General features: G+C 41.7%; 1 protein-coding gene across 2 annotated transcripts in view; it reads left to right on the top strand.

The window, feature by feature from the left end:
- The window catches only part of CACNA2D3 (calcium voltage-gated channel auxiliary subunit alpha2delta 3), a 662,271-nt gene that overhangs the window by 347,803 nt on the left and 288,471 nt on the right, over window positions 1-25,997 (top strand). For both annotated transcript variants that reach the window (XM_075287892.1, XM_075287891.1), the window contains exons 11-12: window positions 9,181-9,270; window positions 10,897-11,010. In XM_075287892.1, coding sequence (XP_075143993.1) covers window positions 9,181-9,270; window positions 10,897-11,010 — 204 coding nt within the window. The remainder of the gene's footprint in view (window positions 1-9,180; window positions 9,271-10,896; window positions 11,011-25,997) is intronic.

The following is a 25,997-nucleotide window of genomic DNA, read 5'->3' as shown; positions in this document are numbered from 1 at the left end:
GACGTCGCACAAAAGCCGGTGTTGTGGCACATGCAGGCGTTGCTGGAGAGATTTTAAGCTAGCAGCGGCTACTGTCGACTTGCGAAAGTGGGCGCACATGCGCCGCACTTTCACCAGTAGCTCTGGAACATTGGGGTAGCTCTTTAGGAAACGTTGCACCACTAGGTTGAAGACGTGGGCCAGGCATGGAACATGTTGGAGTCCGGCAAGCTCCAGAGCTGCTACCAGGTTCCGGCCGTTATCACAAACGACCATGCCTGGGCCCAGGTGCAGCGGCTCAAACCATATTGCCGTCTCATCGAGGAGGGCATCCCTCACCTCGGAGGCAGTGTGCTGTCTGTCCCCCAAGCTGATCAGCTTCAGCACAGCCTGCTGACGTCTACCAACGCCAGTGCTGCAACGTTTCCAACTCGTAGCTGGGGTCAATCTAACAGCGGAGGAGGAGGCGGTGGCGGAGGAGGAGGCGGTGGCGGAGGAGGAGGCGGTAGAGGAGGAGGAGGAGGGGGGTGTTCTTCTCGTGTCCCTGCCAGGAATGTTAGGCGGGGAGACGAGGTACACCGGGCCAGTTTGGGAAGCAGTCCCAGCCTCAACTACATTCACCCAGTGTGCCGTCAGTGAAATGTAGCGTCCCTGTCCGCATGCACTTGTCCACGCGTCGGTGGTCAAGTGGACCTTTGTGCAAAGCGCGGAACTAAGGGCCCGCCTGATGTTGAGTGACACGTGCTGGTGCAAGGCGGGGACGGCACACCGGGAGAAGTAGTGACGGCTAGGGACGGCATAGCGAGGTGCCGCAGTTGCCATCAGGTCCAGGAAGGCGGGAGTTTCAACAAGCCGGAACGCCAACATCTCCTGGGCCAGCAGTTTAGCGATGTTGGCGTTCAAGGCTTGCGCGTGTGGGTGGTTAGCAGTGTATTTCTGCCGCCGCTCCAATGTCTGAGAGATGGTGGGTTGTTGTAAAGAAACGCCTGATGGTGCCTTTGATGGTGCAGGAGAAGGAGATAAGACAGGACCAGGGGAGGATGAGGTAGAAGTCAACAAAGTGGCGGAGGCAGATGAAGTGGTGTCCTGGCTCGTCCTCTGGAGTGCATCGCCAGCACAGTCAGCAGTGGCAGTGGCAGAGGCAGAGGCAGAGGCAGTGGCAGTGGCGTGAACGGCAGGCGGCCTTTGTCCTGCCGTTGCTGCCTGCCACTGATTCCAGTGCTTGGATTCCAAATGACGGCGCATTGAAGTGGTGGACAGGTTGCTCTTCTCAGAGCCCCTAATCAATTTCGAGAGGCAAATTGTGCAGACAACACTATATCTGTCCTCGGCGCATTCCTTGAAAAAACTCCACACCTTCGAGAAACGTGCCCTCGAGGTGGGAGTTTTTCGGGGCTGGGTACGAACTGGAACATCTTGGGAGATTCCGGGTGTGGCCTGGCTTCGCCTAAGCTGCTGACCTCTGCCTCTGCCTCTAGCTACCCTTTTTGGTGCTGCACCTGCCTCAACATCCACACTACTTTCCCCGCTTGACATCCCCCCTGTCCAGGTCGGGTCAGTGTCCTCATCATCCACCACTTCCTCTTCCAACTCCTGTCTCATCTCCTCCTCCCGCACAATGCGCCGGTCAACTGGATGCCCTGACGGCAACTGCGTCACATCATCGTCGATGAGGGTGGGTTGCTGGTCATCCACCACCAAATCGAACGGAGATGGAGGAGACTCTAGTGTTTGAGCATCTGGATACAGATGCTCCTCTGTTAGGTTCGTGGAATCGTGACGTGGAGAGGCAGGTTGAGGGACAATGAAAGGAGCGGAGAACAGCTCTGGGGAGCAGGGACAGTTTGGGTTATTGTTCTGTAAAGCTTCGGAATTTTGGGAGGAAGGAAGACAAGACTGTTGGGTAATAGGAGGAGAGGAGGCAGAGTCTGACTGGCTGCTGGACAATGTGCTGTAAGCGTTCTCTGACAGCCATTGCAAGACCTGTTCCTGGTTCTCGGGCCTACTAAGGTTTGTACCCTGCAGTTTAGTTAATGTGGCAAGCAACCCTGGCACTGTGGAGTGGCGCAATGCTTGCTGCCCCACAGGAGTAGGCACGGGACGCCCTGTGGCTTCACTGCTACCTTGCTCCCCAGAACCATTCCCCCGACCTCGCCCACGGCCTCGTCCACGTCCCTTTCCGGGAGCCTTGCGCATTTTGAATTCCTAGTTAGAAATTGGCACTGTATACCAGTAGTAAAAATTGTGGGTGCACGTAACCCCAATATATTCTTTGAATTACCAGTCAGAAACTGGCACTATATGGCAGTAGCAAGAAATGAGGGTATTTGTATTCCCAATATACTCTTTGAATTCCCAGTCAGACAATGGCACTGTATACCAGTAGTAAAAATTGTGGGTGCACGTAACCCCAATATATTCTTTGAATTCCCAGTCAGAAACTGGCACTATATGGCAGTAGCAAGAAATGAGGGTATTTGTATTCCCAATATACTCTTTGAATTCCCAGTCAGACAATGGCACTGTATACCAGTAGTAAAAATTGTGGGTGCACGTAACCCCAATATATTCTTTGAATTACCAGTCAGAAACTGGCACTATATGGCAGTAGCAAGAAATGAGGGTATTTATAACCCCAATATATTCTTTGAATTCCCAGTCAGACAATGGCACTGTATACCAGTAGTAAAAATTGTGGGTGCACGTAACCCCAATATATTCTTTGAATTCCCAGTCAGAAACTGGCACTATATGGCAGTAGCAAGAAATGAGGGTATTTGTATTCCCAATATACTCTTTGAATTCCCAGTCAGACAATGGCACTGTATACCAGTAGTAAAAATTGTGGGTGCACGTAACCCCAATATATTCTTTGAATTCCCAGTCAGAAACTGGCACTATATGGCAGTAGCAAGAAATGAGGGTATTTATAACCCCAATATATTCTTTGAATTCCCAGTCAGACAATGGCACTGTATACCAGTAGTAAAAATTGTGGGTGCACGTAACCCCAATATATTCTTTGAATTCCCAGTCAGAAACTGGCACTATATGGCAGTAGCAAGAAATGAGGGTATTTGTATTCCCAATATACTCTTTGAATTCCCAGTCAGACAATGGCACTGTATACCAGTAGTAAAAATTGTGGGTGCACGTAACCCCAATATATTCTTTGAATTCCCAGTCAGACACTGGCACTATATGGCAGTAGCAAGAAATGAGGGTATTTGTATTCCCAATATATTCTTTGAATTCCCAGTCAGACAATGGCACTGTATACCAGTAGTAAAAATTGTGGGTGCACGTAACCCCAATATATTCTTTGAATTACCAGTCAGAAACTGGCACTATATGGCAGTAGCAAGAAATGAGGGTATTTATAACCCCAATATATTCTTTGAATTCCCAGTCAGACAATGGCACTGTATACCAGTAGTAAAAATTGTGGGTGCACGTAACCCCAATATATTCTTTGAATTACCAGTCAGAAACTGGCACTATATGGCAGTAGCAAGAAATGAGGGTATTTATAACCCCAATATATTCTTTGAATTCCCAGTCAGACAATGGCACTGTATACCAGTAGTAAAAATTGTGGGTGCACGTAACCCCAATATATTCTTTGAATTACCAGTCAGAAACTGGCACTATATGGCAGTAGCAAGAAATGAGGGTATTTATAACCCCAATATATTCTTTGAATTCCCAGTCAGACAATGGCACTGTATACCAGTAGTAAAAATTGTGGGTGCACGTAACCCCAATATATTCTTTGAATTCCCAGTCAGAAACTGGCACTATATGGCAGTAGCAAGAAATGAGGGTATTTGTATTCCCAATATACTCTTTGAATTCCCAGTCAGACAATGGCACTGTATACCAGTAGTAAAAATTGTGGGTGCACGTAACCCCAATATATTCTTTGAATTACCAGTCAGAAACTGGCACTATATGGCAGTAGCAAGAAATGAGGGTATTTATAACCCCAATATATTCTTTGAATTCCCAGTCAGACAATGGCACTGTATACCAGTAGTAAAAATTGTGGGTGCACGTAACCCCAATATATTCTTTGAATTCCCAGTCAGAAACTGGCACTATATGGCAGTAGCAAGAAATGAGGGTATTTGTATTCCCAATATACTCTTTGAATTCCCAGTCAGACAATGGCACTGTATACCAGTAGTAAAAATTGTGGGTGCACGTAACCCCAATATATTCTTTGAATTCCCAGTCAGAAACTGGCACTATATGGCAGTAGCAAGAAATGAGGGTATTTATAACCCCAATATATTCTTTGAATTCCCAGTCAGACAATGGCACTGTATACCAGTAGTAAAAATTGTGGGTGCACGTAACCCCAATATATTCTTTGAATTCCCAGTCAGAAACTGGCACTATATGGCAGTAGCAAGAAATGAGGGTATTTGTATTCCCAATATACTCTTTGAATTCCCAGTCAGACAATGGCACTGTATACCAGTAGTAAAAATTGTGGGTGCACGTAACCCCAATATATTCTTTGAATTACCAGTCAGAAACTGGCACTATATGGCAGTAGCAAGAAATGAGGGTATTTATAACCCCAATATATTCTTTGAATTCCCAGTCAGACAATGGCACTGTATACCAGTAGTAAAAATTGTGGGTGCACGTAACCCCAATATATTCTTTGAATTCCCAGTCAGAAACTGGCACTATATGGCAGTAGCAAGAAATGAGGGTATTTGTATTCCCAATATACTCTTTGAATTCCCAGTCAGACAATGGCACTGTATACCAGTAGTAAAAATTGTGGGTGCACGTAACCCCAATATATTCTTTGAATTCCCAGTCAGACACTGGCACTATATGGCAGTAGCAAGAAATGAGGGTATTTGTATTCCCAATATATTCTTTGAATTCCCAGTCAGACAATGGCACTGTATACCAGTAGTAAAAATTGTGGGTGCACGTAACCCCAATATATTCTTTGAATTACCAGTCAGAAACTGGCACTATATGGCAGTAGCAAGAAATGAGGGTATTTATAACCCCAATATATTCTTTGAATTCCCAGTCAGACAATGGCACTGTATACCAGTAGTAAAAATTGTGGGTGCACGTAACCCCAATATATTCTTTGAATTACCAGTCAGAAACTGGCACTATATGGCAGTAGCAAGAAATGAGGGTATTTATAACCCCAATATATTCTTTGAATTCCCAGTCAGACAATGGCACTGTATACCAGTAGTAAAAATTGTGGGTGCACGTAACCCCAATATATTCTTTGAATTACCAGTCAGAAACTGGCACTATATGGCAGTAGCAAGAAATGAGGGTATTTATAACCCCAATATATTCTTTGAATTCCCAGTCAGACAATGGCACTGTATACCAGTAGTAAAAATTGTGGGTGCACGTAACCCCAATATATTCTTTGAATTCCCAGTCAGAAACTGGCACTATATGGCAGTAGCAAGAAATGAGGGTATTTGTATTCCCAATATACTCTTTGAATTCCCAGTCAGACAATGGCACTGTATACCAGTAGTAAAAATTGTGGGTGCACGTAACCCCAATATATTCTTTGAATTACCAGTCAGAAACTGGCACTATATGGCAGTAGCAAGAAATGAGGGTATTTATAACCCCAATATATTCTTTGAATTCCCAGTCAGACAATGGCACTGTATACCAGTAGTAAAAATTGTGGGTGCATGTAACCCCAATATATTCTTTGAATTCCCAGTCAGAAACTGGCACTATATGGCAGTAGCAAGAAATGAGGGTATTTGTATTCCCAATATACTCTTTGAATTCCCAGTCAGACAATGGCACTGTATACCAGTAGTAAAAATTGTGGGTGCACGTAACCCCAATATATTCTTTGAATTACCAGTCAGAAACTGGCACTATATGGCAGTAGCAAGAAATGAGGGTATTTGTATTCCCAATATATTCTTTGAATTCCCAGTCAGACAATGGCACTATATACCAGTAGTAAAAATTGTGGGTGCACGTAACCCCAATATATTCTTTGAATTACCAGTCAGAAACTGGCACTATATGGCAGTAGCAAGAAATGAGGGTATTTATAACCCCAATATATTCTTTGAATTCCCAGTCAGACAATGGCACTGTATACCAGTAGTAAAAATTGTGGGTGCACGTAACCCCAATATATTCTTTGAATTCCCAGTCAGAAACTGGCACTATATGGCAGTAGCAAGAAATGAGGGTATTTGTATTCCCAATATACTCTTTGAATTCCCAGTCAGACAATGGCACTGTATACCAGTAGTAAAAATTGTGGGTGCACGTAACCCCAATATATTCTTTGAATTCCCAGTCAGACACTGGCACTATATGGCAGTAGCAAGAAATGAGGGTATTTGTATTCCCAATATATTCTTTGAATTCCCAGTCAGACAATGGCACTGTATACCAGTAGTAAAAATTGTGGGTGTATATAGCCCCAATTCTATTGCTAGGGGACTTGCAGGGTATTTCTGGGGTGAAGGTGGGGGGGCACACCGTTGGAACGGGTATCGGGGTATATATCGGGTATACGGGAATACACTGACAGTGTATTCCATTCAGGATCCTGGGAAAGCTGGGTTGCGGCGATTGAGCCCGTCAGTGCCACGTTACACTGACAAGCTTCTCCCTGGAATTTAGCTCTTACAAGAGCTGTTGGTTGTCTTCTCCTTCCTATCCTAGCCTGTCCCTGCCTACCCAGAATCTAAGCCCTAGCTAGCTGGACGGAAACCTCCGTCCTCGGTGAATTGCAAGCTCAGAATGACGCGAAGCTGGGCGTCGCTGTTCTTTTAAATTAGAGGTCACATGTTTTCGGCAGCCAATGGGTTTTGCCTACTTTTTTCAACGTCACCGGTGTCGTAGTTCCTGTCCCACCTACCCAGCGCTGTTATTGGAGCAAAAAAGGCGCCAGGGAAGGTGGGAGGGGAATCGAGTAATGGCGCACTTTACCACGCGGTGTTCGATTCGATTCGAACATGCCGAACAGCCTAATATCCGATCGAACATGAGTTCGATAGAACACTGTTCGCTCATCTCTAATAATGTTCAAGAATCAGTGATGAAGTTGATGTTACGCCGGGGATGGATATTTCAGCAAGACAATGATCCAAAACACCGCTCCAAATCGACTCAGGCATTCATGCAGAGGAACAATTACAATGTTCTGGAATGGCCATCCCAGTCCCCAGACCTGAATATCATTGAACATCTGTGGGATGATTAGAAGCGGGCTGTCCATGCTCAGTGACCATCAAACTTAACTGAACTTGAATTGTTTTGTAAAGAGGAATGGTCCAAAATACCTTCATCCAGGATCCAGGAACTGATTAAAAGCTACAGGAAGCGACTAGAGGCTGTTATCATTGCAAAAGGAGGATCTACTAAACATTAATGTCACTTTTCTGTTGAGGTGCCCATACTTTTGCACCTGTCAAATTTTGGTTTAATGCATATTGCGCGTTTTCTGTTCGTACAATAAACCTCATTTCAATCCTGAAATGTTACTGTGTCCATCAGTTATTAGATATATCAAACTGAAATGGCTGCTGCAAACACCAAAATATTTAGAACTAAAAATGATTAAGATTAATAGGGGTGCCCAAACTTTTTCATAGGACTGTATACATATACACCTGCAAATTTAAATGATGCATTCGGAGTCTGGGTGGGCAGTTGCTGACTATAAGTATAACTTTCTGTCCCCATCTATAATATGAGAATCAGCTCTGAAGTACAAACTGCATCAGTAAAAATACAAATTCTGTGATAAGATCTCATGATGCAGCTGTTAAATGAATTGCAAAAGTTGTGGTTATCTGGGGGCAGCACATAGAGCACATAAGGACACTAAATAGTCACCAGTTCAGGCATGGGTAACCCCACTTTTATCATGTGTCCTTTTCATTTTCGTGAAGCTTATCATAACCCTTCAAATTCATTTCTAAAAAATAAGACTATAAATTGAAATAATTTTCCGCTCATTGTAAAATCTGCCATCGTGATTTACCCAACGGCTTCGCTTGAAATTACAATTACCACAATCCTGTTTTCAATAGCAATAAACAAACCCAAAGCCATTGATCTAGAAATACCATAAGCTGCAGCGACAGAACAATGCGGCTGAGCTCACAACTTGATTCCTATCCAACTAAATGACAATCCATATTTCTCCCGGTGACACTTTTCATTTACCGTTATGTATTTTTCCGCATCCTCGCGATGAATTACCCCCTTAATTATACAACAGCTTCTTGCTTTGCATGTCATTTACTGACATATTTGTTACTTAAAGAGCTTAACACATTTATATCCACAATCCTTATTTAGATAAGCTAAGTCTGTGCTTGCCTTGTGGCGACTGGAACGTCGAGCCGTTGAACCGTGCTTAGTAGGGTAACGGCATTAAACTGTTCTCATTGCTAAAGGATTCCCAGAAGTTTATAGAATTGGTATAAAATATTTTAAAGGGAGTGATTACAAACATGGCTGCTTTCTTCTCAAAACAGCACCCCCTTGTCTGTGGTTCATGTCTGGTATTGCACCTTTCAGGTGAATAGAGCACAGCAGCAATAACAGAGGTGACTTATTCGCATTGTATTTAAAGAGGACCTTTCATGTCTTCAGGCACATGCAGTTTTATATACCGCTAGAAATCCGATCGTCTTTCCCATTATGTGCCCGGGGATTGGAGATATTGGTAACGTTACCAATCTCTACCCACAGTCAGAAGGGTGTTCCTGACTATCTAGCTCGGCTGTGAGGAGCGTCCCTCCTGATAGTACTCATCCATAGCCCTGTATGGTCAGAGGGTACGTTCCTTTCCACCCAGTGATGACGCTAAGCTGTGAAGAACGCCCCCTAGTACTAGTCTATGGACAAGTACAGTCAGGACATATGTGTATATGCATATACATACATGGGTGAGGAGGCCTGTAAAACTTCAGACTCCCAGTTGGATTGACATGTCTGAACAGGGGCCTAGTAGATCGAGGGGCCATATCAACATAAGACCAACTTTTCACTGTCCATTACAGGAGTTCTCTTTGCTGATCTATTAAAAAACAAGGGAACCATAACTGCTCATGTATAAGGGCCCTCAGTTGTCTATGACCCCCCCTGTTAAATGAGGTAATTTTGATGTAATGTCCCTCTAACTGTGTTGTTCTTTCTTCATTTTAGCACTTCAGGGAGCACTTAGACAAACTTTCAGCCAAAGGGATTGGGATGCTGGATATAGCACTGAACGAAGCCTTTGATTTGCTGAATGAGGTTAGTATGGCACGTTACTACTGTACAGTCCATATACATTTATATACAGCAATTTTATTGAGAATGATCACAACATGGGTAATTTAGACTGTCCAAAATCTTAAAGGAACCTGCCACTAGGGTTGGGGTCCTTAAACCAGCAGCAGGTTTTTATATCTCTGGTCCCACCTTTTCTCCTTATGAGGAGGAACCATGGACACACCTTCGGCTGCTCTTGGTGCCTTGCTTCACTTCAATGGGGACAACAGTAATGAGTCCAGGAGTGTTCTACAGTAGATTAAAACTTAAAAAACTACAGAATGGAGTAATGGAGAGGGCTGCAAATAAGAGTATGGGCAGTTTGGGTGGTCAAGAGCTCTTTGGAAACTTCAAGCCTTGGATGGCAGCCCAAACCGGTATGCAAAGCAAAGTAATGGCTAGCTTCTCAACAAGGGCCTCAACATTAAAGCCGAGATAACACAAGAACTTGGACTAAAACTAGACTTGTCAGTCTAAAATGCACCAGATTTGTCATCGTGGGTCAGTCACTGTGATAAATCTTGTACATCTTAGACTTCCTGGCCCAAGTTTATGCTGTCGAAATCTTAGAAAGAATAAGTAAATTTGCCCTAATGTTCTGACTTTGTTGGAATTTGTTGCCCATTGGCCATTTTACCAAAATATATTTGGCCAACGTGTCTGTTTATTCTCCACAGTGTAAAGTCTTTGTAGTCCTTATTATAAAGGAAGAAAAGTATTTTAAGCTTTTGTTGTAAGACGTACAGGAAAGAAGTTAAAGCAGGTTCATTGTGAATGGATTACAATACACTCCCCACTAGCACTCAGGAGGATGGCTCTTTGTGTGATTTTGTACAGAAGGGAACATCTATTGTCCTCGCTGTTCGCTGTACGTCCGTAATAATAATAAGCTTCTAAACAATGTAAAGATGTGTTCACAAATATTACATGTTATAACATTTTAAAGAGGAACATCACACCAATATATTCAGACGTGTGATTCTGACCTACTAGAAGATGTCACCCGAGGATATCCTTGAACTTATGGTGCCCGTAGACATTACATTGACTGAACCCAGCAAACTTGATGTTGACCATGTTGAATTTTACTTGGCCAAATTGTTTCTTCTCTGGAGACCTAAGTCACTGAATGTGATGTTTGGCATTGACTTACTCTCTATCCTTATCTGGAGCACATTCTTGACAAGCTGAACTTGCATGTATAAGGGGGTAGAGAAACAGGACAGGGAGAATACCCATTGTTCAGAGCTATGGAAGTTATATGGCCACCTTTAGACTCTTAATATGATTGGGTTGTACTATGAAGTACTCAAAGTTCTTTATTCACGTTACTCTTGAGAACTTTTGTATAATACCCTATATGGTCCTGGGGCTGCTTTTCAGAGAGTAAAATACTTAGGGAGAAGAATGTTTTGTTAACTGTCATTTACTGTGTATAGGAGACATAGGGTACTGTAGATATGGAGACATACTGTAGACATTACAGTAGAAACCAAATGTTAAAAATAAGACTTATGTGTGAACCCAGATTGTTTGGCCTGACTAGTCTCCGTATACAGTACTATAACCTGTATCCTTAGATTTAATAGTATATATCTGTTTCTCCAGTTCAACCACACAGGAGAAGGAAGCATCTGTAGTCAAGCCATAATGTTAATTGCTGATGGAGCTGTCGACACCTATGACAATATATTTGCCAAGTACAACTGGCCAGACAGAAAGGTAAGTTAGGTTATAATAAGCATGATAGAAGCATGAGCAGTAGATAAGATGTGGATTAACCCTTTAAGGGAGCCTTCACATGGAGTAAACGCACGTGTATTTTTGCAAAATACACATGTAAAAATACACGTGTAAAAATAAGACTCCCATTGACTTCAATGACATTTTACAGGCGTATTTTTACACGTGTAAAAAATATCATTGAAGTCAATGGAAGTCTTAATTTTACACGTGTATTTTGCAAAAATACACGCGCGTTTACTCCGTGTGAAGGTGAAGGCTCCCTTAGTGTTTTCAATGTTAATGACCAAGCACTGAAGCAATTTCTTTAACTTTTTGTATTCACATTTCTAGATTCACTTTTTTATATATTTTTTTTTCCATTCAGGCAGCCATATTTTTTTCACTGAATTTTCTAAAAAAATGGGGCACATAGAGCTTGCAATTTACTTTTTCTTAAGAGATGTAAAAAATAAGTAAAAAAAAGAAGAAAAAAAAAAAGAAAAACTTTGCCATATTTTTTTTATTTATCCAGCAAATTGGCTTTTACGTGTAGTGAAATGGGTTAAGTGATTTTTTTTATCTAAATATAAAATATTTAATATAATATAATAAATATATAAAAAATATATAATACAAAAAATAAAAAAAATGATTTAAATAAAAAAAAAAATGTTTTTTTGGGGGGTAATTTTTTAAAATTAAACTTTATTGCACTGTTTTTGTTCCTCTAGGGGACATGCACAGCAGTTGTTTGAGTGTTTTGGTTAAACTTAGATCTTCTTGATGGGGGAGCCTGTTAGTGTTTCTTTCTGCTCATGGTTCCAGCAGCCTAAATCTCTTTGACAGGTTCCCTTTAAGCTTAATTGCACTTGAAAATATTCTCTTATTAAAGTAGAAAAATTTTACTTCTTCCCGATACGTATTTTCCCAAAGTCCAAAAGAACCTTGATTCTTCTCTTCCCCGACATCTTCCATTGGAGGAGAGTCAGGAGGTCCCCAAACCTATTGATGGTGGTTGATCTCACTGAAATCAGCATTAAAGTAATGGGTGAACACGAACCTTCATATATATGCTGTAGCCTATGAAATATCTTGATCACCACTTGAACTTTCTTTATCCAGACCAAAGCAAATGAAGTAATATTATATCATTTAGGAAGGAACCAAATTTCTTTAAGAAATTTTGGACCTGATGTTTGACGTAAATGTTTCTTCAAGTTTTCCAGTACAGAAATAACAGATATTAGGTGACAGGTTTGTGACTTTGGAGTGATGAATCTTCATTTTCCAGAATTTTCTGCCACATCTATATTCAGTGCCTAGGGAAGGCGAAGCCCCTATCCTTGGGTAATACAATTGCACAGACTTTTGAAGTTGTAGACAGGTCAATGAAATCATCTCGAACACTGGGAGGGGAGGAACCACTTTGGATTACATTGTGTGTGAAGCGTGATTAAAGAACATCAAAAGCAGTGACAGGGATAATTGGTGTAAGATGACAAAACGCAGTCAAACAATTGTCTGTGATCTTTATTTTTACAAAAACCCACAAAGAGACTGGTAAATGATTTCCTCTCGTGGGACCAGAGAAAATACGCTTAGGGCTTTCGGAATTGTAAGTACTACATTGTAGAATAACTAAGGAAACATTAGCAAAATTATTATTTACAGGATGTCATCTTTTATACCCATGGCTGCTAATAATAAACTCTTTAGACAACTTCTACATAAAATGTATCCAAGTTGATTTATCCAGTGGTCAGATACTAAAACAGATGAGCAGATGAGTTGTAGCTCAGGACAAAGGCCAAACCCTGTGTGTTTTGGTTCCGTCAGAATTCCCTCCTAGGTCTTGTTTGTAGTCTTTGGTTATCTTTCAATTGCTGTTATTTTTGCTTTTTTTTCCCCTTTGATTTTATGTTTTTGTGTTTATTTCGTTTTAGGAGTTCTATTGTATTGTTGTATTGCTACAATTCACATTGATTTTCCTGAAGTGTAGATCATATTTTGGAACTATTACTCACGGATGGGTTATTTGGAGCTCTTGAGCTGCAATACAAAGGACCTATATGATTATGTATTATATATAGCGATGGCAGTGTTGGACTGGCCCACATGAGTACCAGAGAATCTTCCATTGACACATAAAAATTAAAGAGAACTATGGTCTATTTCCTAAGGGTTCTTGGAATCAATTTATCTGGTGGGCCCAAGGAACCTTAGTCTAATGCTGAGTAACGTGCTCCTTATATGAGACTGACTGAACTTTTGAGCCCTGTGGACCTCATGCACAAGACAGTGATTAAGATAAGATAAGATAAGATAATCCTTTAATAGTCCCACCATGGGGAAATTCAGTGTGATACAGCAGCATGGATAGTACAACAATAATACAAAATACGAATACAAAAACTGCACGGGAGAGGCATTACATAGACAGTAGGTTCACATAAAAAGATAAAGGCAGAGTTAAAAAATAGTAGGAGGGATATCACAATTTAAGGATCGTTCATTTCTCTGTATAGAGTGATCACTGCTTAGCCTGGTGATGGTTGTACAGCCTAACCCCAGTGGGGTGGAGTGACCTCCGATAGCGCTCCTTCTCACACTTGGGGTGAAGCAGTCGGTCACCGACAGGACTGCCCAGTGTTGTCACGGTATCAAACATGGGATGGGAGTTGTTCTCCAGCATGGAGCTCACCACGGACAGTATCCTTCTGTCACCCACTACCTGTACTGGGGAGCAGGAGGATCCCCAGGACAGAACTGGCCCTTCTAATAAGCTTATCAAGTCTATTTCTATCCCTGGTTGATATGATACTCCCCCATCAGGCCACTCCGAAGAAGATGGCTGATGCCACTACAGAGTTGAAAAAGGCCCTAAGAAGTGCCCAGTGGACTATAAAGGCCCTCAGCCTCCTGAGCAGCAATAACAGCTGTATGATAGCCATTTTCATAACTGCTATCGTATTTTTAGAGCATATTGGATGAAATTTATTAAGACTGGTATTCTGTATGCCACTCGTAATCTTGCCCCATCTCATCTAGATTCCAACTCTGCCCACTTTTTTGAAAAGTGGTGCAAATTGAAAAAAGTTGCAATTTTTGCACAAAAACGTCGTGTGTGACAAAAGTTGTGACTCTTCCCCCTGAAAACCGGTATGCAAGGAATGATGTAACACCTCCACTATGTAGTATAAATGGTGTCATAAATGAGAGTAAAATTTGCAGCCACTACACAATGTGTAGAGCTCTGTGTATTCCAGGGTGCTATGGTCCTTTCACTCATCTGATTGGTGGGGTGCCAAAAGTCAGCCCCCCTACTGATCTGATATGGACCTATCCAACACAATTAATATCCTGGAAAACCCCTTTAAAATATGGATGATTATATAACTATATGTTTATATATAAATACATTGTGCATAGACTTCAGGGGTTGTACCGAATTATAAACAGGTTACAGAACGGATGGAGTCCATTGACTTAATTTAGACTCTATTGGAAGGAGGTTAAGAACATAATTCAAAAACCGACAATAGGTCTGAGCGAGCTACAACTGTGTGTGAGGGCCGCGAAAAGAAAGCGCTTTGACAATAATTGGAGACTTTCTTTTTGCAACAAAACAATTTTTTCCCAGCATCTCAGAAACCCAGAAATCAAGGTCTTTACAGTCTGTAGATTACACATTATTGTAATTGTCCACCACCGGGATTACCATTGACGGCCAAATTGTCAATGTCAAAGCAACGTTACCCATGGTGTGTTCTGTACAACTGTAGTTTGACCTCACAAAATTACAAGCCTATTGTTCAGAATTGCTCATATTATTTCATAGGGTTATAAAAGGGAACTGATTTTTTTTCTATATAATGCAAGAGCGTTTGCGATGCCGTTTTTTTTTCTCAGCGTATATGAATTAGTTTATCAACTTTTTGGTTACCCATTTCTCTTTATGTAAGTACCTCGCCGTTTTCAGAGACTTCAGTTTAAAAGTTTCCTTAGAATTACATTTTAACAACATTTATCAGTTCACATTTTAATAAGAAGTTGAACAATATTGTACATTTTTTGCTTTACTTTTTACAACAATTTTTGGCTTTTTTTGTGTTTTTGTCATGGATATGCAGTACTGTGGAAAAGTTTTATGTGGTGGAAAAAAAAAAACAAAGTAAGAATGCTTTCAAAGATAGAATAATACCCTGTTCGTGCTTCTGTTTCTGGGATCCACTTTGGGACCATATAGATGGAAACCAATATGTTTACAAAAGTGGTTACCTGTGGAACCTTGCAATCAATATAGTCTGTGATGGGGTCTGCCGGGTTTCCACCCTAAAAATGCTGAGAGAAAAGTCTGCTTTTTAAAGTGGAAATTGAGAACAGAATCCCCTAGCAGAGACCAGGCGCTGGTCTGAACCTAGCCTAAGTTTGTTTAAGACCCACTGACCCTACACCATCACTTGTGAATATAAGTTAGACTTTTTATTAGTACATTTAGAGGATATATACAGCTTTTTGATAATTTGGTATATTAATGTCTCGGAGGATGGACAAAGAAAAAACTGCAATTCTGGCTTTCTTCTTCAATTTTTAATTTTTCTGGCATCCAATGTGCAGTTTAAATAACATTTTAGTTTTATAGCTAATTTATTTGAAGAGGACCTTTCAGCACCACCATCAAGTCCAGCTCTTTGTATCCTTTAATAGGAGCCACTACACCGATCCTGACAGTTGGAATTTTTTCTCTAGCCCTCACCATTCCTGAGCTTTTAGTGCTGTTATTATGGTGCCTCATATGCTATTCAGGCAGGAGCAGGCAAGGGGTGTGATACTGAGCTCTGCCACTGTCCACTTCTCATTGGAGCTCTGAGTCATGCCTCCTTGTCTGCTCCTGCCTGACAATGTAAAGCCAACATAGCATATCAGGCACCAAAACTAACTACACCAATTGCTCAGAATGGTGGGGGCTACCGAAAAAAAATTCCAACTGTGCCAGAATCAGCAGAGCAGCAGCTATTAAATGATGTAAACAGCTAGACTTAGTATAGATGGTAAAAAGATGATCTATAACAGAAAAAGCAACAAAGGGTGTTTAGCCTTTTTTCTAATCCCTTTTTCTTAAAATTCAGACACATCATTGGGCTGCTTCACAGATTTTCAAAGCCCGCTAAGGAAGCCCAGAAGTTTCTGTGCTCTACTTCCATCTGACCCATCCAGCTTTACTCCTGCTCTTTGTACATAGAGTAGAGCTGGGTCGGTCATGTGACCCAGAATCAGATTAAAGGGGCTCTATCAGCAAAATCATGCTGATAGAGCCCCACATATGCGTGAATAGCCTTTAAAAAGGCTAAATGGCCTGGGCGCCTGCGCAGTAGCCGTAGTAGAAGCAGCATGCTACTGCGCATGCGCCCAGGCCATTTTTTTTAAGCAATGTCAGTTCGCGAGCGCCGGAGGAGGACGGGACCCAAGGACATCGGAGGAAGAGGAGGCATGGATGAAGAAGACGACGCACCCTGAATGCCCGCCCACCGTGCACGTTCGGTAAGTTTATCACATTCTGTTTTAGGGTTTTATTTTAAAACGGGGGGGTAGTTTAATATAACTTTTACGGTGCCTGAATAGCCCTTTTAAAGGCTATGCACGCATATGTGGGGCTCTATCAGCATGATTTTGCTGATAGAGCCCCTTTAACAGTAGTAGAAGGAGAATGCGGAGACTTCTAGCGCCCCTGCAGTTCTCTACCATCTATGAATCGGCATGATGGGAGCCAGTATATATTAATAAGCGTGCTCCTGTCCAAAAATGTAAAGTTATGATGTGATGTAACCAATAGAACAAGGCTGTTTGGTTTATTTGATCCCACTGCGCAGTATTCGCACTGGTCACAGTGGTGTTTATTAAAATCATTAAACTCGTGTCCTATATAATACAAAAACGTTCCCCCGTATAGGACTAAACTTCTCCATGAATATTTTATCATAGTTGGGCAGAGGCTCACCTCGCTCGGATTAGATGTCGTGCCTGCACAGTTCTGTTTGTTTAATAGATTTGGGAGCTTTTCTGCTACTTTGGGAATGAATCGTTGTTTAGGCTTCGTGTAAATTCGACCATTTACATATAATCTTTTAATAGTTTCTTTCAACAAAACGTCCTAAGTGGTTTGGTGTAGGGACGAGCACTTGGGGATCTCAAAACCCCTTTCCTGGCTCATTTCGACTCATTGTTTTCCTCCCAAGATAATGAAAGCTTTAAGTCACATAAACATCTTTAAAATGAAATGAATTATGCCCGGATTTGGCAGCGTTTGCTGTTGCGGGATTTCTGTCAGCGTTTGCTGCTAATCTTTTTCTTTTTGTGGCTTGTACTTTGGGGAAGAAAGAACAAATCTTGGCATATGTCTTACGGCAATGAGTCTGGGTTTGACTCCAATATTTCCACTAAATGATAATCTTCGGTAGCGCTGAAAACACAGAGTGACAGGAGCTAGCAATACGAGGAGACAAGATGGCCTTCTGAAGCATGCAGGATTCGCTTAGACTATAAATATGTACAATGACTGCAACAAATTCTTACCGCAGACAGTGACATTGGATATGTGTCAGTATGTAGCAGTGCTGTGGCGTCAGTATAGAAGGGCTGAGGTTGTCATCAGGCGCAGTGTTAGTGATATTGTAGATCTTATTCCGCATCATTGTGCATAATATATCTATGGATACAAAATTACCGCACCCAGATAGAAATGTTGTGATGCAAATCTGGTCATGAAGTTAGGTCTCAGGCAGATATTTAGGCTGGGGGGGCTCACGCTGTGTAAGCGCTGCATTGGCTTCCATTAATTACTTACGGAAATGATGGCTGTTTCCTTATAGGTATAATGGAAGAAGGAAGTCTGCAGAGGAAACCTCTGAGAACTTTCTGTGAAAAAGGTGCAGTAAAACCCGCAATGCTTTTTTTCCTACAGCTTTTTTGCTACGTGTGGCCTTAGGGTTGGTTCACACTAGCGCTTGTATTCCGTTCGCAAGGAGTCCACATGGAGACCCCCCCCCCCGGACGGAATGCAATCGCAATTACAAGCGATGTACTTGCAAAGCACAAGGAGCCCATAGACTATAATGGGCTCCGTGTGCTTGCCGTGCACCGCCTGCACGAATGAATTGTGCGGGTAGTGCGCAGCAAGCACACGGAGCCCATTATAGTCTATGGGCTCTGTGTGCTTAACTGCACAGCACTTGCATTAGCGTTGGTATTCCGTCCGGGGGGGTCTCCATGCGGACTCCTTGCGGACGGAATACAAGCGCTAGTGTGAACCAACCCTTAGCCTCAAATTATTACAGGTGTGGTCTTATTAGACACTTGATCTGGCCACAAGAGCGCATACATGGGCCCTATGCCCTAGGAAAATGTTCTCAGAGGCTGCTTTTGGGCAGTCTACTTCTTGATAAGAGATGACTGCTCGACATGCCTCTACAATGCCAAGATTTTTCCCAGTTGACAGGCTTTGAGAAAAGACATATGTGAAAGAAGTAGGATGGTCATTTCAATGAACTGTCCATCTAGGCTTTTCTAACATAGCTGGGTCAAACAAGTTCAGATAGAACCAGAAGTGAAATAGGTGAAGAGTAAAATTAGGTGAAGGCCCAGGGTGGAGTGTAAAAAATAAAAACATTCATATTCACATTCCCTTACCTCTTTTGCGCCTTCTTGCAGCATCTAAAGGGACCCCAAAATATAATTTACCGCAATGGATGCACAACACCAATTTTATCTGGTCTGAGACAAATATCTAATTATTTGCTTTAGTTGAAAATCGAACAATTTGGGATGTTCGGGTTGAACCTATGGTGCAAGTGTAGATAGGAAAGAGCTGAACCTATCAAACATTCATGGCATACCCAATGGTAATAACATATATGCATATGCCATGAATGTCTTAAAGATGCAGGTCCTTTCTGATTCTCGCTCTTATCTCAAAGCTGGGTGTAAGGGTTACATATGTCCAACTTTTTAGAAATCCTTCCTATGGGGGTTGCTAAAAGAGCTGTTTTTTTTTGGATTTTCATAGAAATAAATGGAGAGACCTGTGTATATCTGACCACCTCTATACTCACACCCTATTCTTGAGAAAGGTGCAGGTCCCATAGGTGGGACACATTTATAAAACAAGAATAGTTTCCTAGTTTTAGATGAATTTTTAGATCCCTCTAGAATCAAGAAATTCTTACTTTTTAATTACTTTATTTTATTATTATTCTGTCTCATCTAGTCCTTCAGCCATACACTAAAGCTGTTATTGAAGCTAGGGTTATAAAGAGATTTTCACTTCGATTCCAAAAAATTCTTCATTTTTTTCAGTTGACTGATGTTAGTGGATGGGGCTGGATATCATGTCTTAGGGAAATGCGACCACAACTTCTATATACATAAAATTCTAACACTGCTTGATTTTTTTGTGACTAGAAGTCATAATTGCAGCACCCTAAGGATCCCAAACTCCCAATGTGATTCCATTCACTAACAATGGTGGTAGATGTTCCATGGTCGTGCAACAGGAGTTGCAGCCAGCGTCGCTGTGTAACCCTATCCTAAATCCTGTCACCCACTGCTGACTCTGTCTTGGTCTACACAGCAAAGCTAGAACGTGAGTTGCAGAAGACAAGATGTGTCAGTCTACTGCATGTCCTCTAGTGGGCAGTGTGAAAACGGCAATATTTATATATTAAAATGTTTATAAGAAGAAAAATATGTAAATAATATTGATAAGATTAATGATACATTATATTTTCCTATGATACTTTGCCTTTAAAGGGATTCTATCATTAGAAATTATGTTATGAAGTAATGGCACATTGGAATATCCTTTAAAAAGGTTATTCTACTCCTACCTGTCATTCACAAAAAAAAAACAAAAAACAAAAAAACGTTTCTTCTGATTATGCTCAGGGAGCACAAGGGGAGTTCACCTGTACTCTGAGCACAGCAGCATCATCAACTGCTAACTGCTCCTTAGTGTCTCCTGTTCACTCCCCCTGCTTCTTCTCCTCGTCTTCAGCCTTGTGTAGGCAGCCGATGCTGCACTATATGCGATTGAAACAGACCACTGCAAAATGGCCAACAGAGTTGGCTCTGCCCGAACCCGAAGTCGAAGAGCCAACTGAACAAGCGCAGGATTTCAACCGTATATAGCGCAGCATCAGATATCTATGCAAGGCCGAGGATGAGGAGAAGATGCGACGGGAAGGGGGTGGCTGGAGGCAGTAAGGAGGCGGCGAGCAGTTGAGAATGAAGGTGAGTCTCCCCGGCTCTGCCTCTGTGGATTCACGGTGCGAGCAGGCCCAACACCAGGGCGGCAGCGCCTTGAAAAAGGGGAGTTTTAAGCAAAAATGGATTAAAGAAAAATAAAGAAAAATAAAAGTTTGTCGTGACGCCAGTTGGGGTTTCGGCTTAGAGTGAAGCCGGGCACCGTAGGCAGGGCCTCTGGGAATAGGTGGTGATGCAGTGCCAGATGTTATGCCCTGATATAGGTAAGGAAGGGATGATTTCCAGGAGGAGTAACAGAGGATCGATGAAAGAATACAGTCCAGACAGGGGTTAACCAAACACTTACAGTTTGGGCGCTACACTGGTATGCTTGGAGCACAGGGGAACGCTGATCCCTAAGCATAAATTGCATATCGGTAGAAACACTTTTTTACAGAAACAGTGGGAAGCACAAGAGTGGAGGTAGGAGTAGAATAGCTTTTTTAAAGGCTATTCCAACTTGCCATTACTTCAAAACATAATTTTCTAATGATAGTATCCCTTTAAAGAGCTTGCCTGGGCAAAAAAATATTCTTTATATTGGCTGAGGATGGTGAATTTTTTTTTTTTTTTTTTTAAATCATGCTCACCTGTCACTGGTGCTCCAGTGTCAGGTCCTGCAGCTGCAGTGTCTTTTTGAAGTGAAACTCCTTGTTGGCTGTGATATCCTGGATCCCTTCCTTGCAGCCACTGATTGGCCTAAGCAGTGACGTGTGGTGAGGACTTCCACTAGAAGATCATAATGGATGGACAGCAGGATCAGACCATGCCTGGAGGAAGTAGAGCACTGGGGAAGGCTGCAAAAAAAAAATTTTTTTTACAATTCTTTTTGAAGCACAACCCCTTTAAGTGTTGGTATTTTAATGCCCCTTATACTATATATTATAGCTCTAGATCTGTATGAACTTTTAACCATGTGTGATCCATTCACCTACAGATGTAATACCGCGAAGACTTGCTAGATGAATATAACTCACATAATTAATTTTACCTTTAAGGCCGAACATGAAATAAAACAGACTCGGTGACAGAATGCCAAAGGAAAAATAGATAGTGCAATTTCACCGGGGCATTGGCAGCGACTGTATTTCTTTTTCTCCCTGCCCATGTTTCTGTATTATGGGATACAAAGCTTCTATACAAGTGCAGCCGTGTATCCATATTTCAGGAACATGCTGATTCTGCACCACTGAAACATTAGTCCTGTAAATTGAATGTCCCAGCTGCACCATTGTCTGCCTCTTATTAAATTGATTTTTTTTTTCCCCAACGAAGAACACGTTAGAACTTAAACAGGGAAAGTTATTGCTGCAATACAAAAAGCGTGTTCCATTATTTCTCTGGCTTTTTTTTTTTTTTACACACGGATGTATAGTTTGTAGGTCCGGGAGACGCAGAACATAACTTATCTGGCATTGTGTAAATAACAAAGACTGGAAACCAGAGCAAAAAAAAAGGAAAAAAGACAATGTTTCCTAGAATAGATTTTCTTAAAGGGGAAGTTCATTAATTGACAGCCATTCAACTACATGGAATTCGTTGTCAGATCAATAAGTGCCTATATAGACCTGTCAGACTATAAACAGAAGTTTTGTGGAGTTTTCTTCTGCAGACTTTCTGATACCGTTATATCTACGGGAAAGCCTAAAACTTTTGCACAGTACTGTTATATCTTTAAAGGGATTCTACCATTAAAATCTAATTATCTGTCGATCACATGTAGATCACACTTTAGATGTCTCCACGCCGCTGTTTGAAATCCCGGTTTTTGTCAGTATGTAAATGAGTTTTCTTGCAGCACTGGGGGCATCGCCAATTCTGCGAGAGAACTCTCCAACGCTACCTCCATCTTCTTCAGGAACGGCCTCTTCACACGTCTTCTTCCAGAACTGGGGGTCAAACTTCTAGGCCTCGGGCAGAGCCGACTGCGCATGCCCACAGGCGACAAGAAAATGGCCGCTCACTTACTGTGTAAGTGGCTATTTTTCTTGTGTTCTCTCGCAGCATTGGGGACTCTCCTAGTGCTGTTTGAGCGCTGGGGACCGCCCCCAGAGCTGCGAGAGAACTCGTTTGCATACCGATGAAAACCGGGATCTCTACCGAACGGCGGCGCAGAGAAGACATCTAAAGGTAGGAGAAGAATAGCCTTTCTTAAGGGTATTCCATCGTGTGATCGACACAAAATTTGCTTTTATTGGTAGAATCCCTTTAATATGTACAGTGCTGCAGCGGCTGTTTGGAAGGTACTGGCGGTCCTTGAGGAGATGCATTTGGTGTAGGTTGTCTTGCAGGCAGTGCTCCCTGGGAAAAATATGCAAATCAGCTCTTCTCCAGGCTGCTTAAGCTCCTCCACTTGCAGCATGATAGCATTCACCTACTAGGGCTTGTCTACATATACATATGGCAGTTTTTTTTTGTTGTTTCAGGATGTTTTTGCAGCTGAGGCGTTTTATGACTTCTTCCCGTCAAGCACAATAAGGAGTCTGTTTGGTTTGATTATATTTTGGAAGCTGATTTTTCATTGTATTTTTACCATCCTCTTTTTCTTGATTTATTCCAATGTTCACCAAGGGCGAGATGAGATCATTAGTTTACCCTTCTCCATCTTTCATCCATTTGACATGTGCACGTCGGTTAATTCAATTAGACGTGAGCGCAGAGCGGCTTAATGAATCCCGCATGTCGTCTTTCCGTAATTTGAGGGAACAGTTCATGGGGTATCCATTTGATTTCTATTATCCGGCCCTGTCCGTGTGTCATGGCTAGATTAAAGAGAATTTAGGTAATCCAACGTCTGCAAATTATTTAAAGTTTGATGTGATATTAATCCCGGGAGTGACAAATTGTGATAATACCGGAGGAAGGATCCCGGATGTAATATCTGTACAATATTCATATCTATTTGTGAGGGTTTCCTGTTCACTGTAGAGACTGTGTGCACCCTATTTACTGATAGAGTTACATGTGGCATTGCGGTGCTCATACATGTTATCTACATGATATACAGTATTTATCTTGGGGACCCGCCGCACGGAATACCAAACGCATTAAAAAGCGGTGAGCAATGAAAACACACGGACCCCATAGACTATAATGAGGTCGGTATGTTTTTCCACGCAGTGTCCGCACGAATCATGCGGAGAGAAAAGTAATTCAAGCAGTACAAAGAAGTACTCTCGACACCGTGCGGAAAATACACGGACCCCATTATAGTCTATAAGGTCCATGTGCTTTCATTGCTCACCACTTTTTAATGCGTTCGGTATTCTGTTCGGTGGGATCCCCAAGTGGACTCCCCAAACAGAATACCGAATGCAGATGTGAACCAGGCCTCAGCCATACATGGATTAGTGCTGTCCCTACATGTGCATACCGCCACATGACAGCTATAATCCACTCCATGTTTGGAAAGCTTTACCTACTGAGTCACACACTAACTGGATGGAACTTTTACTATATAAGTCTATGATATTATGTTCTTACACTCTCATATTATGAGCAATCTTTATGCTACAGTATTCCCTATCCTAAAAACCCTGGGAGTTAATAATTTTTTTTTACTGGAGTGGGGCTCTAGAGAGAACCTCATTTGCCTATAACTATATGGCTTGAAGCCAGGGGGCTCCACAGGTCAACCTCACCACACTAGTTTTGGGAAACCTTCTTTGACCTCCCTTCTGATTTCCTTTGATGGCGGGCAAGTGTACGCATTGTAAATTTATTCCCCCTACCCTCCAGTGAACTGGAGTGAGTAGATTTATAATACACAGCCTTCCACTGTCAGAAAGGAAAAATGGCAAAGAATAGCCTTTAATGGCAACGAATTGCAGTTAGTCAGCAACATATAGTCAAGCAGAGATTCTAGACCAAGGTCTATGAGACTTTCGTTATGCCCCTAGATGATCTATCGCCTCCATTGACATCTCTTTTTCAGTAAATACTTGTATTCCCGTTACAATAACAATTTTGGAGTATCTTTTATTAGAACTCTGTCTTGTCCTGAAAAACATTACTAACCAGACAACTGGGTTTTACCAGTAGTGGGCGTGTCCCTGCACAGTCTGACACTGACCAATCAGAGGTGACTGTGTAGATGCACACTCCTTTGTTAGTAGTAATGGAAACACCTTATTGTCAATGTAATGATATATTTCTAGGAGGAACAACAGAGCAACGTCACAAAGCAGAGGTGTAAGAATATGCTCATTGTTGTATCCCGCTCCAAAAACATGCCAATAATTCCTTATCAAACAGTGTCAGTAGCGCCACCTGCTGTAACCAAGCTGGAAAAGCCTGCAGTTGAATTGATAGCCTGTACACTTACTATAGTGCTTACATTCTCTTATATAGTATATAATCACAGCCCTAGACAAAACTGACTTCATTGAATATCGTCCTGTATATATATATATATATATATATATATATATATATATATATCCCTCCAGTTGTATAGCTAACAATTCCCCAAATCATCGGCTGAGGCAGCTCATTATTCAATTATCCAATCTGCTCGGTTTGCTCGTCCTGACAGGTAGATTATACTTGTCTATCCAGATTACAGTCTTCTAAACATCTACACGCAGCCGGCATTGTCTTGGGTCACCGGCAGTAAAGAAGGGTGGTGGAGGGGTGGGGTGGGGTGGGGGGGGGATAAGTTTCCATTCACAAGGGTCTTACTATGATTTATAGCTGATCTGCACATCTGGATAAATTCAGTTTTACAAAGGGAAATACTTGGGATTTCTTACCTGAGATCAGCCTTTCTGTAATGACATTGGCTGGGTTGCTTGTATGAATGGAATATACTGCGGAATCTGCTGACAGAGATTGCAAATCATACTGTCCTGCTCGGCCTTCAAGGGCATCGCAAAGCCTCGGCTGCAAGTAAGACGCGATCCTTAAAAGAAGTTTTGTCTATAGGGACCTTACTCTTCATCTGGGAAACATAAACCACATTTGAAGTTATAGTCCTGGAATTTTTTTTTCTTAGAAATTTGCGTTATTTTTTCTTTTTTTTTCACAAATGTGATTTTGTGACCATAGGGCCCTACTGTACACGCCGTACTATAGAGAGCCTGGAAACGTCTTCCCGCGGCGTTGCTTATTGGACACATTCTTACATTTCCATTCCGATAATAAAATTCAACTCCAAGGAGCAAATTATGACATTGTTTATTTTTCAGTGGGAAAAAATGGTCTTTCCCTTGATCGCCCTGTTTTATCCTGACCTGGAGTTTCTTTCACATGTGGTGTTCAAATGCTACATTAACTTTCCAAACTTGCAGAGATCCCCTGAGCTTGCCTGCTCGAAAACCATCAATAACTACTCCGGGCAGGGCAATTATTTATTACAAAACACTCTCCGTTTCTCTGTAGGATTTTGCATAGTCACAGCCCATGTATTATATATATATTTATTATGTTTCTGATGTTCACACATAAATGTTTCAATCTGTTGCTTTATTTTATTTTTTTTACATAAAGGGAATGTGTCACCAGAAAATAACCCATTGTTATACCAAGTTTTTATGTTACACATTTTTTTTAAGATTTTTGTATGATTTATTTTTATTTTCCATCTATTTTCTTTTATTTTTTAATAGTCACTAACTTTTCAGACAACTAAGGGAGCGTTCATACTACCGTCGGTGTCCGACAGTTAGTGTCCGCTGCTATTGTCCGTT

The sequence above is a fragment of the Leptodactylus fuscus genome, chromosome 9 (genome assembly GCF_031893055.1).
Source record: "Leptodactylus fuscus isolate aLepFus1 chromosome 9, aLepFus1.hap2, whole genome shotgun sequence".
NCBI lineage: Eukaryota > Metazoa > Chordata > Amphibia > Anura > Leptodactylidae > Leptodactylus > Leptodactylus fuscus.
The sequence above is the reverse complement of the archived record's forward strand: the minus strand, read 5'-3'. Positions and strand labels throughout refer to the sequence as shown.